This window comes from Dendrobates tinctorius, unplaced genomic scaffold (genome assembly GCF_039654945.1).
Source record: "Dendrobates tinctorius isolate UK_male_01 unplaced genomic scaffold, ASM3965494v1 ptg000315l, whole genome shotgun sequence".
Lineage (NCBI taxonomy): Eukaryota > Metazoa > Chordata > Amphibia > Anura > Dendrobatidae > Dendrobates > Dendrobates tinctorius.
This window is the reverse complement of record NW_027361982.1, coordinates 3,786,689-3,807,624: the sequence shown is the minus strand read 5'-3', so window position 1 is coordinate 3,807,624 and position 20,936 is coordinate 3,786,689. Positions and strand designations below refer to the sequence as shown.

Below are 20,936 nucleotides of genomic sequence, written 5' to 3'. Positions count from 1 at the left end.
TCCAGGCCTTGTTCATTTTCAGAAAAGTCAGCCGGTCAACATTATCGGAAGATAGTCGCGTGCGACGGTCTGTTAGTACACCACCTGCGGCACTAAAGACACGTTCCGATAATACACTGGCAACAGGGCAAGCCAGCACCTCCAATGCATACTGGCTAAGCTCTGGCCATGTATCCAGCTTAGAGACCCAAAACTTGAAGGGGGAAGAGCCATCTGGGAGTACAGTGACAGGGCAAGACATGTAGTCTGACACCATCTGACGGAAGCGTTGCCTCCTGCTGACTCGAGGCGTCGCTGATGGTGTAGACAATTGTGGTGGACACACAAAACTTTGCCACATTTGGGCCATAGTGGTCTTGCCTTGTGCTGCGGCGCTGCCTCTGCTCCCTCTTTGTGCAGAGTTTCCTCCACTGCCTCGACGCACAGAGCTGCTTTGTAAAGCACTAGCAACAATGCTGTCGGGTGGAATGGAAAACATTATGGACTGCACCAGTGACTCTTCGTACTCCCGCAGTTTACGCTCCCGGTTCAACGTTGGTATGAGCCTTTGTACGCTGTCCCGGTAGCGAGGATCTAGGAGGGTGTACACCCAATAATCAGCCGAGACGAGAATGTGGGCGATGCGGCGGTCGTTTCTCAGGCACTGCAGCATGAAATCAACCATGTGCTGCAGACTCCCAACTGCCAAAGAACCGCTGTCCCGTTTGAGGCGTGACCTCGGCCTGCTCTGCATCACCCCACCCTCGCTGTACATACTGAGTAGAGGTTTGTGTACCTCCCTCCTCTGGAGAGATGTCTTCCTCCTCCATCGACTCCTCCTCATCCTCCTCACAAAGTGTCCCCTGCCTAGGCCTTTGTGAGGAAACACGTAGCGCAGACTGTCCAGAAGCAGATGGCATTTGGGACTCCTCATCCTCCACCTCTTCCGAAACCTCATCCCTCAGTGCTTGCAGTGTTTGTTGAAGCAGGCAGATAAGGGGGACATCATCTGCACTCGCCATCCGCGTGGATGCATCGAAGGCACGCAAAACGAGGCAGATGTCCTTCATAGAGGCCCACTCAATGGTGCTGAAGTGTGAACGGCGCACAGTGCGACTTGTTTGCGCCTGATGCAGCTGGTACTCCATGACTGCTGCCTGCTGCTCACACAACCGCTCCAACATATGTAACGTTGAATTCCACCGGGTGGGTAGGTCACATATGATGCGATGTTCCGGAAGGCCAAATCGTCGCTGCAGAGCAGCGAGGCGCGATCTTGCCGTGCTGGAACGCCACAAGTGAGCGCACTCTATGCGGACCTTGTGCAACAGTGCATCAAGATCCGGATAGTCCCTCAGAAAGCTCTGCACGACCAAGTTAAGCACATGTGCCAGACATGGGATGTGTGTGAGGTTGCCTAGGCCAAGAGCTGCCACCAGATTTCGGCCTTTGTCACACACTACCAAGCCCGGCTGGAGATTCGCTGGCCCAAACCACACATCGCTCTCCAGCTTGATAGCATTCCAGAGCTCCTGCACTGTGTGGCTTCGATTCCCCAAAGAAATTAATTTGAGTACAGCCTGTTGACGTTTGGCCACGGCTGTGCTCATATCGGTCGTAACAGGCTCCTGCTCTGCTGTTTCTGAGGAACTTGAGTAGGAGGAGGAGGAGTCTATGTGTACAGACTGGAGTCCTGCAATCCGTGGCGTTGGAAGAACACGTACAGCGCCACTCTCCAGATCTGTACCCGGCTCCACAACATTGACCCAGTGGGCAGTGAGGGAAAGGTATCGTCCCTGTCCATGGTTACTGGTCCACGCATCGGTGGTCAGGTGGACCTTGCTACTAATGGCGTTTAGTAGCGCATGTTTTATTTTGCCCTCAACATGTTTCTGCAGGGCAGGGACGGCTCGCCTGCTGAAATAAAAGCGGCTGGGCACGTTGTATTGGGGGACTGCCAATGCCATTAAGTCCCGGAAGGTGTCAGTGTCCACCAGCCTGAATGACAGCATTTCAACTGCCAGAAGTTGGCAATGCCAGCATTCAGAGACTGTGCTCGGGGATGGTTTGCCGAGTAAGGGCGCCTTTTATCCCATGCCTGTGCTACCGATGGCTGTGATGGATGGGAACGTGCTGCTATGGGTGGAATCTGACAGGGTCTCCGGACAACAGTGGCAGAGGTTCTTCCTTGGCGATCCTGTGAGGAAGCCGAACCAGCAGTGTGTGAGCTGGAGGAAGAGGCCCCAACACGAACTGAAGAGGTGGTAGGTGGTGCTGTACGTTGGCCTACGTCTTCAGGGTGTCTCTGCAACTCCAACTCGTGCTTGGTGCGCACATGTTTCCACATATTTGTGGTATTGAGGTTGCTGACATTTCTCCCTCTTTTGACTATCTGATGACACAGCTTGCATTTGACAAAGCAAATGTCATCTGCAACTGTGTCAAAAAAGGACCACGCACTGCAAGTCTTGGGAGCGCCCGTTTTGCCTTTGGAATGAGGAATGCTCCTAACGGGTGCCGAAGTGGAGGGTACAGGCAACCAAGTCTTCCCCCTCCCTCTGCCTCCTGTTTTGGCCGGGAGGGGAATCTCTTCCTCCGAGCTGCTCCCACCACCTTCCTGTTCCTCACGCCATGATGGGTCAAGGACATCATCTTCCCTCCCCTCTTCAAACAGCTGCTTCTCCGGGGTTGTCTCGCCAGCACCGTACGCACCAGAAAGTGGCAACTGAGTCTCGTCATCATCTGATGCGTACTGAGGTGTACTGACCATAGGCACTGGCCCACTCGCCTCTTCAGATTCAGAGGGACAAAGAAGTTGCGCATCACTGCATACTCCCTCTTCTTCACATTCAGGAATGCTGCTTGGCTGGCCCCCTCTTTCCAAGCCAACAGATTCCGAGAACAGAAGTAGAGACTGTGATGGCTCCTGTCCATGTCTCTCTGACTGCCTGGGCACTTTGGCAGGTGGTGAAGAGACAGATGGTTGCTCTTCGGTGCTCTGGTCCTGAGAGGCTGTGGAAGTAATTGAAGTCGATGCGTTAGCTGCCATCCATCCGACAACGGCTTCAATTTGTTCCTCCCGCAGCAGTGGGGTACGTTGAGGTCCTACAAAGCTGCGCATAAAGGACTGTTGCCTGCTAAAACTGGGGGATGCTGATCCACTGGTGCCCGCAGCAGGCCCAGAATCCCCACGTCCTCTACCTGCAGAATCCCCACGTCCTCTCCCTGCAGAATCCCCACATCCTCTCCCTGCTGAAACTCCACGCCCACGCGCCTTACTCCCTGCCTTCTTCATCTTGCCAGACTGCTTAAGATAGGCAGAAAAGTACAACGGGGGGCCTTAGTGTGCTTATTCCTGAACAGCTGGTTACAGGTACAAGAAACACTAATTTTATGAAGTGTGTGTGTGTGGACTACACTTTAATAGGAGCTGATGTGGCCTACACAAGTTCCAAATGTAGTGTTTGGTGAACTTTTTTTGTGGTTTCTTTGTTGGAAACAAACTCAAAGTATGTGAACAAAGAATTGAAACTGATAGTATCACCAACTTTTTGGAGCTATTACAATGCAGGCAGGTAACCTACAATGCAAAAGATGAGGCTCCAAAAAAATTGGGTAATACTAATCTGGCTGCGCCGGCAGGGCACAAGCCAGAAAAAAAGGCTCCTCTATCTACTCCTATATAGTGTTTGCAACCAACCAATGTTGATGGATACGGATGGATGCACACTAATAGGAGAAGAAAAAATGAGCTGCACTCAAAGACAAATATGTGTGAGGCAGTGACGCACGTTGAGCGTCCTACAACCAGACGTAGCTGCAGGACACTCTACTCAGCGTGAGCTGCACTCACACACAGTCAGAGACCTCTCAGACAGCTGTCAACAGTGCAGCTAAGTGGGCACTGGCACTGACAGGCTGCAGAAAGGCTCCGCTGTGTACTCCTATATAGTGTTTGCAACCACCGTAGATGGAGACGGATGGATGCACACTAATAGAAGAAAAAATGAGCTGCACTCAAATAAAAATATGTGTGAGGCACTGACGCACGCTGAGCGTCCTACAGCCAGACGTAGCTGCAGGACACACTACTCAGCATGAGCTGCACTCACACACAGTCAGAGACCTCTCAGACAGCCGTGAACAGTGCAGCAAAGTGGACACTAGCACTGAAAGGCTGCAGAAAGGCTCCGCTGTCTACTACTAGTGTTTGCAACCAACGTATATGGATACGGATGGAAGCACACTAGATTGAAATTATGTAAAAAATGCAGCTCAAAAAATAAAAGATGTATGAGGCAGCAGTGATCACACTGGGTGGCCTACAGCCTGACGTGGCTGCAGGACCCACTCCACAGCGTGAGCTGCACTCACACAGCCCTTGCAGACAGCTGTGAACACTGCTGCTAGGGCAAAGAAGGCTACAGTGGTGGTTTATGTAGCCTGGGTAAAGCACTAGATGTTTGGTGGAATCGCTATTTCTAACTGTCCCTCACAGTCTTCTACAGAAGCCTGTCCCTAACTGAATTCACAGCAGAGTGAACCAGAAATGGCGGCTGCGGTGGCTTTTATAGTGCATCATGACATCATTTCGGCAGCCAATCACAGCCATGCCAATAGTTAACATGCCTACATGCCTAACAGGATGTGCCCACACTTCGGAGGATTCCCATTGGCTTAATCAAAGCAAGCAGGCTCATAGCATGATGGGAACTTCCGATTCCGGAATCCGATATGACAAAAGTATCGGAAGTCAGTATCGGAATTCCGATACCGCTAATATCGGCCGATACCCGATACTTGCGGTATCGGAATGCTCAACACTAACTGCAAAAATTCCCCAAGAAAAATTAGCCCAAGAAACACAGGCGACAGCCCCTATGACAACCGCAGAGGCTGACACCAAGCTGTGCGACACGCAGATATACTGTAAGGGTGAAATAGTTAAAATCACAAGTTTTTATTATTCATTTTGATGAACTGTTTAAATCTAATCAACAAATTTCAGATCTTAAAAAAAAAATAGGCAACTCAGTTTGCCTAATCCAATGTAAAAACTAGAAGATACTATGGATGCGACTGAGAACTGCTGAGAAGTCATATTTTACCCTAAACCCATGAGATATATTGTTGATTTCAGTATACAGAGACAAAGAGTTAAAGAGCCACGATTGCCTGGTCATTGTATGCCCTCTGCTGATAAAAAGATAGAACTACAGGAATTCTGTCGAATATAAGAAGAAAACAAACGACCAAAAATCTCACTAGAGAGTATAATAATACAAAATATAATTTATTAGACAATCAATAATGACAGAATGTGTGAAAAACAGTGACAAGGAAAATCCAAGTCTGATTGTACATGCAGAAAAACACCAAAAGACACACATATATAGCGGAAGGGGGAAAGAAAAGGAATATAAGGCACATATAATGCCTAACAGCAAGATAGATATAATTACACTTGCTCATAACAAAATTGCACATCCCCAAATAAGCCTCATAATGTCCACATCATCAGACATGTGTCCATGATAGGTGACAAAAACATGATGAAATTGTAGAATGTTAAAATCATACCTGATAGAGGTAGGAGGCAAACCGCCGTGGTGTGTGTCCCGCTGACGCGCGTTTCGGCGTGAAATGTATATGTGTGTCTTTTGGTGTTTTTCTGCATGTACAATCAGACTTGGATTTTCCTTGTCACTGTTTTTCACACATTCTGTCATTATTGATTGTCTAATAAATTATATTTTGTATTATTATACTCTCTAGTGAGATTTTTGGTCGTTTGTTTTCTTCTTATATTTAATTTCTTGTGCGACTTTCTCAATATTGTCCTATTTTACATATATCTCTTTGCTCCAGCTTTATAATGCTATTAAGTGATTGTATCTTGATTCTAGCTGTATTCAATTGAGTAAGAGATTTTTTCCATGAAGTACATAAGGAATTCTGTCGAGAACGCCTGTCGTACTCTTATTACTCAGTTTTTGAACATTTTCGTAATTTCTAATTTTTATTGACTGGAAACATTTTAAAAAGTAGAGTTAGCGCCAATTACGTTATTATTTTGCAAATTTAGCTTCCATTCTTTTGGGGACGTTAAGTTTTAAGTTTCAGCTTGTAGCCTCCTAGGTAGCAACTAATGACATCAGAAAAAAGGCATATTTCTGGAAATTTTGGATTATTGTTGACATCATTTGTTGTGTTATTCTACAAGGAGTGGATTGTTTTCACTTATATACAAAGGGCTAAAGACTATGTATGGCAAAAGAACAATGTATGACAGTTCATGATATCCCTTATATGTCTCATAAATGTTAAGAGAAAAAGCAACCACGGCGACGTTTCACCCAGAAAACACTCCTGAGAATTGTTCTAAATTCGTGCCCTTCATAAACCTAGTCTGATACTGCGCCTATGTACAAGAATATAACTACTACTAGATTATGGCCCGATGCTATCGCATCAGACCTCTTGCCATGTTAACCCTCAACACACACACTCCTCTCACCTTTCACCATCTCCACTCACGTCCACTCACTCCTTCACTCCACATACGACCCCTTCTCTCACTCCGTCTCTTATACTCACGCCGTCATCTCCGCTGCTCCACGATCCCCGACATCTTCTTCCGCTGGCACCATCCTGGATCCAGACGTCCTTCCACGCCGGCGACATGTTCTTGCGGTGACGCCATCTTGAGTATCGTGAAATCCCGCGATACTCAAGATGGCGTCGCCGGAAGAACATGTCGCCGGCATGGACGACGTCGGGATCCAAAATGGCGTCGGCGAAATCTCGCGAGTTTTCGCTGACGCCATTTTAGATCCCGACGTCGTCCTCACCGGCGACATGTTCTTGCGGCGACGCCATCTTGCGTATTGTGGGATTTCGCCGATCCAAAATGGCGTCGCCGCAAGCACATGTCGCCGGCATGGATGCCGTCGGGATCCAAAATGGCGTCGGCGAAATCTCACGAGATTTTGCCAATGCCATTTTGAATTCCGATGGCATCCACGCTGGCAACATGCTCTTGCGGCGACGCCATCTTGAGTATCGCGGGATTTCACGATAGTCAAGATGGCGTCGCCGCAAGAACATGTCGCCGGCGTGGAGGACGTCTGGATCCAGGATGGCGCCGGCGGAAGATGTCGGGGATCGTGGATCTGCGGCGATGACGGCGTGAGTATGAGAGACGGAGTGAGAGAAGGGGTCGTATGTGGAGTGAAAGAGTGAGTGGATGTGAGTGGAGATGGTGAAAGGTGAGAGGAGTGTGTGTTGAGGAGTGTGTGTGTGTTGAGGAGGAGTGGTGTGTTGAGGGTTAACATGGAAAGAGGTGTGCGGTGACGTCACCGGTTACAACTGGACGGAAGTTGTTACAACCGGAAGCTGCTTAGGGCATTATTATAGATAATACTGCTCCTATGTACAAGAATATAACTTTTATAATACTGCACCTATGTTCAAGAATATAACTACTATAATACTGCCCCTATCTACAAGAATATAGCTACTATAATACTGCCCCTATGTACAAGAATATAGCTACTATAATACTGCCCCCTGTGTACAAGAATATAACTACTATAATACTGCCCCCTGTGTACAAGAATATAACTACTATAATACTGCTCCTATGTACAAGAATATAACTACTATAATACTGCTCCTATGTACAAGAATATAACTACTATAATACTGCCCCTATATACAAGAATATAACTACTATAATACTGCCCCTATGTACAAGAATATAACTACTATAATACTGCTCCTATGTACAAGAATATAACTACTATAATACTGCCCCTATGTACAAGAATATAACTACTATAATACTGATCCTATGTATAAGAATATAACTACTATAATACTGTCCCTATGTACAAGAATATAACTACTATAATACTGCTCCTATGTACAAGAATATAACTACTATAATACTGCTCCTATGTACAAGAATATAACTACTATAATACTGCCCCTATGTACTAGAATATAACTACTATAATACTGCTCCTATGTACAAGAATATAACTACTATAATACTGCTCCTATGTATAAGAATATAACTACTATAATACTGTCCCTATGTACAAGAATATAACTACTATAATACTGCCCCCTGTGTACAAGAATATAACTACTATAATACTTCCCCTATGTCCAAGAATATAACTACTATAATACTGATCCTATGTATAAGAATATAACTACTATAATACTGTCCCTATGTACAAGAATATAACTACTATAATACTGCTCCTATGTACAAGAATATAACTACTATAATACTGCTCCTATGTACAAGAATATAACTACTATAATACTGCCCCTATGTACTAGAATATAACTACTATAATACTGCTCCTATGTACAAGAATATAACTACTATAATACTGCCCCTATGTACTAGAATATAACTACTATAATACTGCTCCTATGTATAAGAATATAACTACTATAATACTGTCCCTATGTACAAGAATATAACTACTATAATACTGCCCCCTGTGTACAAGAATATAACTACTATAATACTGCCCCTATTTACAAGAATATAACTACTATAATACTGATCCTATGTATAAGAATATAACTACTATAATACTGTCCCTATGTACAAGAATATAACTACTATAATACTGCCCCTATGTACTAGAATATAACTACTATAATACTGCTCCTATGTACAAGAATATAACTACTATAATACTGCTCCTATGTACAAGAATATAACTACTATAATACTGTCCCTATGTACAAGAATATAACTACTATAATACTGCTCCTATGTACAAGAGTATAACTACTATAATACTGCTCCTATGTACAAGAATATAACTACTATAATACTGCCCCCTATGTACAAGAATATAACTACTATAAGACTGCCCCCTATGTACAAGAATATAACTACTATAATACTGCCCCCTATGTACAAGAATATAAACTGGTATAGTACTGCTCCCTATGTACAAGAATATAACTGCTATAATACTGCCCCCTACGTACAAGAATATAACTACTATAATACTGCCCCCTATGTACAAGAATATAACTACTATAATACTGCTCCTATGTACAAGAATATAACTACTATAATACTGCTCCTATGTACAAGAATATAACTACTATAATACTGCCCCTATGTACAAGAATATAACTACTATAATACTGCCCCCTATGTACAAGAATATAACTACTATAAGACTGCCCCCTATGTACAAGAATATAACTACTATAATACTGTCCCCTATGTACAAGAATATAAACTGGTATAGTACTGCTCCCTATGTACAAGAATATAACTGCTATAATACTGCCCCATACGTACAAGAATATAACTACTATAATACTGCCCCCTATGTACAAGAATATAACTACTATAATACTGCTCCTATGTACAATATAACTACTATAATACTGTCCCCTATGTACAAGAATATAACTACTATAATACTGCCTCCTATGTACAAGAATATAACTACTATAATACTGCCCCCTATGTACAAGAATATAAACAGGTAAGGTACTGCTCCCTATGTACAAGAATGTAACTACTATAATACTGCCCCTATGTACTAGAATATAACTACTATAATACTGCTCCTATGTACAAGAATATAACTACTATAATACTTCCCCTATGTACTAGAATATAACTACTATAATACTGCTCCTATGTACAAGAATATAACTACTATAATACTGCCCCTATGTACTAGAATATAACTACTATAATACTGCACCTATGTATAAGAATATAACTACTATAATACTGTCCCTATGTACAAGAATATAACTACTATAATACTGCCCCCTGTGTACAAGAATATAACTACTATAATACTGCCCCTATGTACAAGAATATAACTACTATAATACTGATCCTATGTATAAGAATATAACTACTATAATACTGTCCCTATGTACAATATAACTACTATAATACTGCCCCTATGTACTAGAATATAACTACTATAATACTGCTCCTATGTACAAGAATATAACTACTATAATACTGCTCCTATGTATAAGAATATAACTACTATAATACTGTTCCTATGTACAAGAATATAACTACTATAATACTGCTCCTATGTACAAGAGTATAACTACTATAATACTGCTCCTATGTACAAGAATATAACTACTATAATATTGCCCCCTATGTAAAAGAATATAACTACTATAAGACTGCCCCCTATGTACAAGAATATAACTACTATAATACTGCCCCCTATGTACAAGAATATAAACTGGTATAGTACTGCTCCCTATGTACAAGAATATAACTGCTATAATACTGCCCCCTACGTACAAGAATATAACTTCTATAATACTGCCCCCTATGTACAAGAATATAACTACTATAATACTGCTCCTATGTACAAGAATATAACTACTATAATACTGTCCCCTATGTACAAGAATATAACTACTATAATACTGTCCCCTATGTACAAGAATATAACTACTATAATACTGTCCCCTATGTACAAGAATATAACTACTATAATACTGCCTCCTATGTACAAGAATATAACTACTATAATACTGCCCCCTTTGTACAAGAATATAACTGCTATAATACTGCTCCTATGTACAAGAATATAACTACTATAATACTGCTCCTATGTACAAGAATATAACTACTATAATACTGCCCCTATGTACAAGAATATAACTACTATAATACTGCCCCCTATGTACAAGAATATAACTACTATAATACTGCCCCCTATGTACAAGAATATAACTACTATAAGACTGCCCCCTATGTACAAGAATATAACTACTATAATACTGCCCCCTATGTACAAGAATATAAACTGGTATAGTACTGCTCCCTATGTACAAGAATATAACTGCTATAATACTGCCCCATACGTACAAGAATATAACTACTATAATACTGCCCCCTATGTACAAGAATATAACTACTATAATACTGCTCCTATGTACAAGAATATAACTACTATAATACTGTCCCCTATGTACAAGAATATAAACAGGTAAGGTACTGCTCCCTATGTACAAGAATGTAACTGCTATATTATCACCTCTATGTCTAGCAGAAAACTCTAGCACTAGTATGGCACTAGTATTTAGGATAGGCAGAGTTTTGCAAGTCAGACATACGAACCATGAAATCTCATTCATGTAAAGTAACAGTTGTATAAAATCTATAAAACAACAGAACAACCTGTTGGAGGATGACCTGATATCTGGGGTCTCGCCCTTACAGAACACACTCATTCTCCCCTCTGTCACACTAATTATCATCAGTTCTGTGATTAGCTGTGGCAAGACACTGGGAATACGCCACGTATGTGGAGATTTTGCAACGAAAAACCAGCAGTGGGAAGCGCAGGCGTCCTTGGCTGTAAATCCTCGGTTACATTACATACAGCTGTTGTGGTTCAAGAGAACAGAGGGGAAAAAAAAGCAGAAAAAGCAGAGCCAAACCAAATATTCACCTAACGGCTGCTGAGAATTAAAGTCATGCTGCTCATCTGCAAATCATTTGCTCAGGATATGGAGTAATATTTTCTGTTAGGGCACATTCCCACATAATGGATTTGTTCTGGAAAATTTCAGAAGCAGGAAATCAGCCTTAAATGGTTCACCCTTTGGTGCCGAATTCATGCAGTGATGGCACTAAGCTGCGGAGATGGCGCCATGTAAATGTAGGATCAAGAATCCTTTCTAAGGATGATGGACGTGAGGTATTACTCTTACCTTGTCATGTTGTGGGATGAGTGGGCACAACTCCATGGACTGCAGTGACATAAGGGGCTTCAAGCCTCTATAGTCCGAATGTGGGAATCTTCCAACTCAACCTGGAAGAAAATTAACTATTTCAAGCGGCGGTGCTGCGGAGAGAGGAAGCTTGGAACCTAAAAGTTCGGGGGTAATTTTGTTGTACATTCAACGCATTTTCGAGCGTTCATCAGATACTTCTTTTGGCTTTATAGAGTCAGCCTGACACCTGATGAAGGCTCGTTCTATAGCCAAAATGAACTGTATCCGATGAATTCTCAATCTATAGAACCGAAACGCTTTGAATGTCCAATAAATGTGAATGCTGCCGTACCTTTAGGACCCAAGCTTCCTTTCAACGTGACATCACCTCTAGAAATAGACCATTTTCTTCCACCACTGCAGATGGCCAAAATCCACAAAATCGGTGTACTCACCTTCTGATCTTCCGTGGTAACGCTTGGCTCATCCACCATCAGTTGGGACCCTGGCAATGACCTATCAATATGTTACCGCGCTGTAGAGGTTGTTTCCAAAAGCCAAGATACAGGGATTATTGGGAGGAACGAGTGAGTGCTACCAAACACCTGAACTACTGATTTATTTTGTAATGAATTTTGACTTCTTCATTGAGCTCCATAGAGAAAATTCAAAAGATTCCGCAACCGGTCCACAACAGTAAACTGTAAAAATCCACGCAGGAATGTGCATTTTAGCATTTGTTTAAATAGTATCCATTTTGCTACAATGGAAACTCAGTATAAACTCCAAAAACTCACATACGGCGGTAATATGACTACAAGATTGAGGACCCCTGTCGTAGAACTCTAGGAAGATCTATGTTCAGCGTGTCCAGATCTTGTGATTGCAGTTGTAGCACACAAGGAAAACTTGTTTTATCTTGTATACTCTGTCATAGAAATGCGCAAATCCATTTTGTGCCAAATGTTTAGGAATATGAACTCAACAAATTCAAACAAATCACAGTTCACTTTTTGGAAATGGCTTAAAATGGACTCTGTAATTTTACACACTGCAGAAGATTACATCAGCCACAAATAGATCACATGGCCTCAGCCATGGCCAGGCGGGCTTCTCCATAATGCCTTGCAGCTATCTCATCACAGAATACAGCACAGATATTCTGGAAGGCCTATTGTAGCCTGTATAAAAGCAAAAGCAGGGAATGCAGTAGCCATTATGTGGTGAATCTGGATAGTGAGAGGATGTCACAGTTCATAGTTTAGCTATACTACTAAAGCTGTTGCAGACATGGAGTGTTAATTTACTGGGAATTCAGATCCAAGAGGTCGAAGAGCTAAGTGATTACTACAGGGTGATAATTTACTTCTATAGCAAACCTGAATAAAAGAGAAGTGTTCTTGTTCCAGAGTGTGTGTTCTGTTAGGGATCCACGTACACAGAGTACAAATATCCATGTCTCCTAGCACTGGTCTACAGTAGCTATTCAGTGGCTAGCGAAAGGGTGCAGAAATACCCAGATATGACCTGCTCCATGTAGTCGCCCGAACCAGACACTGACATCATGTTATAAACTATCCTACAAGCACTTGGTTAAAACCTATTTTTTCTGTAAAAAGATCAGTAAATGAGACAAAATTCATCATTGTTACATAATGCTTGCAATTCACACCGTACAGTCATCAGGTTAGAGCACAGGAGACATTTGCATAAAATATTAATGCAAACTGAGAACTGGCCACTTAGTAGAAAAATGGGAAAACATGTCGTTTTTCATCCATAACCTACCCCTATAAAAAAAAAAAGAGCCGGCCATACACATAACATGGCACCTCTCCCATACACAGGAGCGCTCGTGTTCTCTATGAGAGATCCGCAGACAGATCGGTAAGCCAGCGGCTTATCCTCAGAATAAAGAGAGTAGCAGTGCAATATCAGACATCTGATTAACATCTCCTTTGACGATCAGCCGGCTGGTGTCCCCACATAGTGTCAGCTCAACCCATTATCAGCGGGTTCTGACATTACTCTAATATGGATGAGGCCTTTAGAGCGGTCCGTCAACCTAGCACTCAAACATAACCGTATATTAGTCACGTACAGTCACTCTACCTGGTGCCCTGTTAGCCTTCAGCCGAGACCAGCATCCCAGTCCTCCTGCATCCAAGAGGTGGCCAGTATGTCTAAGACACATTTCCTTGCTTTTGCTATACTGTGGAGTTGTGGTGCAGACTTAGCACTTCACTCTATGCTATGTGGTGGTCAATTTGTATGCAGATTGGCCAGAATTGTGGTTGCAATGGAGGAACAAGCAGCAGCCAAAACAGGGGTCATTGAAGAGGGTGAACATATATGAGAAATGTAGAGTCACGTTTCAACTTCAAGTTCAAGGATCCTTTTAGTGAGGACATGTCACTTGCTCCCCATACCTTGCAAAAAAAAAAAAAAGAAATCACAGAGTTCCCTATTCAGCCGCACTCTTCCATTTTGGTCTGGCTTCTTTCACTGTAGAGATATTCACATTTGTTGCTTCTGGAGAGCACTAGGTGAAATTTCTGCTTGAAGACCAACTGGGCGTTTCTTCAGTTTTCTCTGGAGATGATGGGCGCTTTCACCCTTCCCAGATGCTGCCAATCATAACTCGGCTGCGCCTGCTACATCAACTGTGATTGTAACATATTTTTGTCCTCCTAATATCAAACTTCCCCTAATTAGATGGATCATACCTCAGCTTATACTCTAATAACCACAACCAAATTCCCTATTGGTAAACCAATACCCAGGTAAAGATGAAGTGCACCTTCCTTCATAAACCATAACGTTTTATTAATATACTGTTAAGTATAATAAAAACATTATAAAAGGTAAATAAAGGTGCTTACATAGAATAGAGGGACACTATCCCATAGTATACATTGGAATCAGGGACATAAAAACATGGCAATCCACAATAATTATCACTATAAGGTCCAAAAAACGCAGGATAAAGAACCAGCGCTACTGAAGCTGCTATGTCTAAATTAAATATAATGGCAATGTACTAAAACTAGTGAATAAGGTGATTTGGTGAGGATACAATTGGTTGGTGATTATGACGCAAGGTGTTCACATTTTTAAGGCACCTTGCTTCATAATCACCAACCAATTGTATCATCACCAAATCAACTTAATCACTAGTTTTAGAACATTACCATTATATTTATTTTTTATCATTATTGAGTATTTATTATCCAATTGGTAATAATTGATACATTCTCACCAGTTTTGTGTACTTCTAATATCCCTTGGTAGATGCACAATGGTTTCCACCCAGTTCAATATTCTTATTCTAGGATTGCATTAATCACAAAACCTTATACTTACAATGGGTCACCCGGAACCTCCTGCAGCTTCTTGGTGTGTCTAGCCTCGCCTGCAAACAGTGCGTATGCACAGGCCACTGGCTCACTTTGAACATGATCAGTGGTCGTTAGTTGGTGGCGCGCCTGCACCATTGCCCGAAGGAGCGCGTGCATCCACATCACCAAAGCTCAAGGTCACCATTGGCAATGCGAGGTAGTTGAGCGGGTTCATGCTCCATAATGGTTTGCGGGCACGCTAACACACTTTTTCCCCATTGGCTACTTTGGGTATTTAAACCTTAACACGCACCGCTGCCCTGACACACCTCCCAAAGAAGCAAAGCGAAAGGCGCGTCAGGGCAGAGGGACGCCATTGTATTGACAGAGATCAATACGAACAGGTAAAACAAGCTCCACCATCATGCCATATCATTGTGAACACTTAATTTCCCTGACAGGAATGCGCTATAGCAATGCCACCACACATTAGTCCATGAAATTTAACAGGCTTTTAAAAAAAACAATAGAGTATGCAGACATAGCAGCTTTAGTAGAACCTGCGTTTTTTGGACCTTAGGCCATGTACGCACATTGAGTATTTGCTGGGTTTTTTACCCAGTATAAGCCAAAACCAGGAGTGGAACGGTCAGAGAAAAAGCATAATAGAAACATTTGCACCACTTCTGTATTTTTCACCCACTCCTGGTTTTGGCTTACAAATACTGGGGAAAAAAACTCACCAAATACTCATGTGTGCACGTGACCTTATAGTGATAATTATTGAGGAGTTCCATGTATTTATGTCTCTGATCACAATGTATACTATGGGATAGAGTGCCTCTTTTCTTTTCCAGCACCTTTCTTTACCTTTTACAATGTTTTATTATACTTATATTAATAAAATACACTGCTCAAAAAAATAAAGGGAACACTTAAACAACAGAACATAACTCCAAGTAAATCAAACTTCTGTGAAATCAAACTGTCCACTTAGGAAGCAACACTGATTAACAATCAATTTCACATGCTGTTGTGCAAATGGAATAGACAACAGATGGAAATTATTGGTAATTATCAAGACACACTCAATAAGGAGTGGTTCTGCAGGTGGGGACCACAGACCACATCGCAGTACAAATGCTTTCTGGCTGATGTTTTGGTCACTTTTGAATGTTGTTTGCACTTTCACACGTGGTAGCATGAGACGGACTCTACAACCCACAGACGTGGCTCAGGTAGTGCCGCTCATCCAGGATGGCACATCAATGCGAGCTGTGGCAAGGTTTGTTGTGTCTGTCAGTGTAGTGTACAGAGGCTGGAGGCGCTACTAGGAGACAGGCCAGTACACCAGGAGACGTGGGGGGGGCCGTAGGAGGGCAACAACCCAACAGAAGGACTGCTACCTCAGCATTTGTGCAAGGAGGAACAGGAGCACTGCCAGACCCCTGCAAAATGACCTCCAGCAGGCCACAAATGTGCATGTGTCTGCACAAACGGTTAGGAACAGATTCCATGAGGATGGTCTGAGTGCCCGACGTCCACAGATGGTGGTTGTGCTCACAGCCCAACACCGTGCAGGACGATTGGCATTTGCCAGAGAACACAGTGTTTGGCAGATTTGACATTGACGTCCTGTGCTCTTCACAGATGAGAGCAGGTTCACACTGAGCACTTGTGATAGACATGACAGAGTCTGGAGACACGGCAGAGAATGTTATGCTGCCTACAACATCCTCCAGCATGACTGGTTTGGCAGTGGGTCAGCAATGGTGTGAGGAGGCATTTCGTTGAAGGGCACCACAGCCCTCCATGTGCTAGCCAGAAGTACCCTGGCTGCATTAGGTACCAGGATGAGATCCTCAGACCCCTTGTGAGACCATATGCTGGTGCAGTTGGCCCTGGGTTCCTCCTAATGCAAGACAATGCCAGACCTCATGTGGCTGGAGTGTGTCAGCAGTTTCTGCAAGATGAAGGCATTGAAGCTATGGACTGGCCCACCCGTTCCCCAGACCTGAATCCAATTGAGAACATCTAGGACATTATGCCTTGCTCCATCCACCAACGTCACATTGCACCACAGACTGTCCAGGAGTTGGCGGATGCTTTAGTCCAGGTCTGGGAGGAGATCCCTCATGACATCCGCCGACTCATCAGGAGCATGCCCAGGTGTCGTAGGGAGGTCAAACAGGCACGTAGAGGCCACACACACTACTGAGCATCATTTCCTTGTCTTGAGGCATTTCCACTGAAGTTGGATCAGCCTGTAATTTGATTTTCCACTTTGATTTTGACTATCCTTCCAAATCCAGACTTACATGGGATATTCGTTTTGATTTACATTGATCATTTTTATGTTTTCTTGTTCTCAACGCATGCCACTATGTAATGAATAAAGATTTGCAGCTGCGATATTTCATTCAGTGATATCTACGATGTGGTATCTTAATGTTCCCTTTAATTTTTTGAGCAGTGTATGTTTTATGAAGGAAAGTGTACTTCATCTTTACCTGGGTATTAGTTTACCAACAGGAAATATGGTTGTGGTCATTAGATCAACTGTGATTGACAGAGTCTACAAGGCAGGGGATAGAAGACACTGAAGAAATGCTCAGTTGGTCTGCAAGCAGAAATTTCAAGTAGTGTACTTCAAAAGTAACAAATGTGAATATCGCTGCAATGGAGCAAAACACCAAATAAAAGAAAAAAAAGACAAAATCAGGGAGTTTTACAAGGTATTTCACTCACTTTTTTTAAACAAGGGACAAGTAATCTTTCAGCTGGTAATATTTTGGGGATTTCAGATGACCTTTTCCTGAACAACTAATCATTTATGGTTGGGTCGGTCTGTGAAAGATTATTCTCTTGTATAACAATTCAATCGAAATAGCTAACCTCTCTCTGCCACAATCTGTGGTCTGGGCTTCCATCAATCAGTTGCAGAGCAGTAGACAAGTGAATGAATTAAATACGGGTGACCACCTCTTTGGCAGATATATGCAGTATTTCCTACCCTTTGGGTGACAAAAGCTGCAGATGGCCAGCAAAAAAGTTATCTAAATTAGAGTATTCAGCAATCCATAATCACCAGCGTATGGCTAGTGGTAGATGTTTCAGTCAATAAAATGGCTTTTCATCAATTTTCATGCTTATTTACGCCATCTGTATTCATCAACAATTCATGAAAACTGGAACGATTTTGGAATACGGCTGCTCTAAATTCAATTCAGATAGCAGAGTTGCATGGTCAAAGTATGGAACATGGTTTCAAGATAGTCCACAAGTCTGCTGACCCAAAGTCAGGAGTCTTATATATGCCTGAGGCTGCTGGGTTTGAGTCAGGAGATTGGTGGCAGGTCTGGGAAATCACAGTCCGTATTCAGCCATAGATGAAGTCCACTGTACAAAAGATAAATACAAAAGCTTAGAATTCAAGGCATAGAATTCAAGGCAATCAGTAATACAGGAATACAGTTTAGGACACTTAGAATTATACATTCAAAAAATTTTTTTTTTATAAGAAAAGAAAAAACATCCACACACTGTATATGTGCAAAGACATCCATGTCGTAGTTTGCCTCTAGGACTCAGACTCATTTGGCTATAAAGGTCACTTTATTGAGGTGATTTAATAAAATGGAAGGAGATGTTGAGAGAAGTGGCTCCCCTCCAATGCCAGGAACCATTGTTGGCGGAGGTGATCTCTACCTGAGTGCGTAGCTGTAGCTGTGTAACCACAGCGAGGTCCCCAAACTGCTGGTCATCTTCATGACTATCCAAAGTAGTTCCTGAATTCCTTCATAATGCTTCTGCACTGCCCTTCATAAATCTTACGTGTGTGGTGGGTCATGTTCCACATCTCACGCAAGCCATCAAGTTCCAGAAGGTACACATTTTTCATAGTAAATAGCACCTAAGCATATTGGACCCTCTGAACCTCTTGCAGAAAAAAATAACTTTATTCCCTGTCTCACATTTTTTTTTTCAAGTTTTTTCCTAAATTTGGAGAAACATTATGTCCATGATGGATCATATCCTCCCCAATTTTGAGGAGGTGCCAAGAAAACCCTTCTACCCCTATGAGTAAAAGAAACAACTCCCATGTAAGCTACACGTGCCACCCCTGACTTCAGGTCATCCATTACACCAAAGGCTCTAGCCAAAGCCTTAAAAGTGTCTCTAGTAGTGTATTCCACCCTTACCGTCCTACCACCGGGCACTTGTCCTTGAAGAACTTCTTCTGCCCGGACTTTGGATGACCCATAAACTTGTTCCATAAACCAGGGATCATACTTTTCTTTTAAGAGGTATGAAAGGTCTGTTTTTGTGAAGGCTACGGGGTCTTGGTTCAGTTTGATGAATCTCAGATGCTGGTCAAAAAACTGACCCTGGCTGACGCCTTTCCTTCCAAAGGTTCTAGTGCGAGGCAACTCAGGCCGTACACATGCCCTACCAAGTCTCTGCTCAGGCCGCCTGACCCAATCATCCCAAAAGGCTGCTGGCCACTTAACCTCAAGTTCTTCCCATAGATCCCGAAGCAGCAGCCACCCAAGGCCTGGGAAAAAGTCAGAACGGTGAAGGATGGAGCTGCCCTTGGCTTCCACCAGGGCCTCCTTCCCATTATCATTCCAAGCAGAGATGCACCACAGTGTGGGATCCTTTAGTAGAAGGTAATGTGTACTGAGGAAGTATTCGTAGAAATCAGGAGCCACTTCCAGATCATCTTCTACTACGATGACAGACTTGTAACCTATGACCTTAAAGATCTGAAAAAGATAAGTGAAGTGAGTTGTCACATGTTATCGAGATTTACCATGTTCTTTTTTCTGGAGAAGTAACCTCACACTGGTGTGAAAGCACTGTGTGGTGAACATGTTGCATTAGAACTAACATAGAAAAAATTAACAAAAAAAATCATACCACAAGATATGGCTTTCCCAAAACCCTGTCTGATGACAAATGCACATATAGCAGGATGCAGCAGGCCTCCACTAATAAAGGCAAGGGGCAGCACAGGTGCAAACTACTGATAAAAACAACCACCCCACACCTACCAGACCATGGAGGGGTTGGCTGCCTAGTCGGAAAATGCACATAGATAAGGCTTGCATAGGGCGCCAATCACACAGGCCTACTGCATCCTGCTAGATGTGCATTTGTCATCAGACAGGGTTTTGGGAAGGCCATATCTTGTGGTATGATTTTTTTTTTTAGAATTTTTTCTATGTTAGCTGTTTTGATATTAGTGTTAGTGTTAGGACTCGCAAATATGAGGAGCCTTGATGCTGTTTGCGGGCTTAATCTCTTTTAGCCAAAATATTAACCAATACCTCATTTAATGTACTCATTGTATGCATTAGTTTTTTGCACTTATATTAGTTTTTGCAGGATGCAGCCGGGCCTCTTTCTGTTGGCTTGGTCTATTGGGGCGTCTGTCACTGTGTGTTGCATATTATAGTGCTGGAGCAGCCCGCCTGATAAAACTATGGGCATCATTAATAGGTTGCAAGCCAGACACTTTGCATCACACTTGCCTGTGTGACTGGCATCCTACGCAAGCCTTATCTATGTGCATTTTTTCTACTAGGCAACCAACCCCACCATGGTCTGGTAGTTTTAGGGTGGTTGTTTTTATCAGTAGTTTGCACCTGTGCTGCCCCTTGCCTTTATTAGTGGAGACCTGCTGCATCCTGCTATATGTGCATTTGTCATCAGACAGGGTTTTGGGAAGGCCATATCTCATGAACATGTTGCATTACTAACAAGTTGTACTATGCTCCCAAGCTTCATTCTCAATACTCCTTGTATCAGAAGTGAAATCTCTGTGGACTTTGGTTCTTCTATGATTCTGGATTACTAGACTAG

General features: G+C 42.7%; 1 protein-coding gene across 7 annotated transcripts in view; it reads right to left on the bottom strand.

Annotated features, from left to right (window-relative positions):
* Positions 1-17,760: 17,760 nt before the first annotated feature.
* The window catches only part of MGAT1 (alpha-1,3-mannosyl-glycoprotein 2-beta-N-acetylglucosaminyltransferase), a 28,561-nt gene continuing 25,385 nt past the window's right edge, over positions 17,761-20,936 (bottom strand). For all 7 annotated transcript variants that reach the window (XM_073561291.1, XM_073561287.1, XM_073561290.1 and 4 more), the window contains one exon: positions 17,761-19,837. In XM_073561291.1, coding sequence (XP_073417392.1) covers positions 19,085-19,837 — 753 coding nt within the window. In that variant the 3' untranslated portion in view covers positions 17,761-19,084. The remainder of the gene's footprint in view (positions 19,838-20,936) is intronic.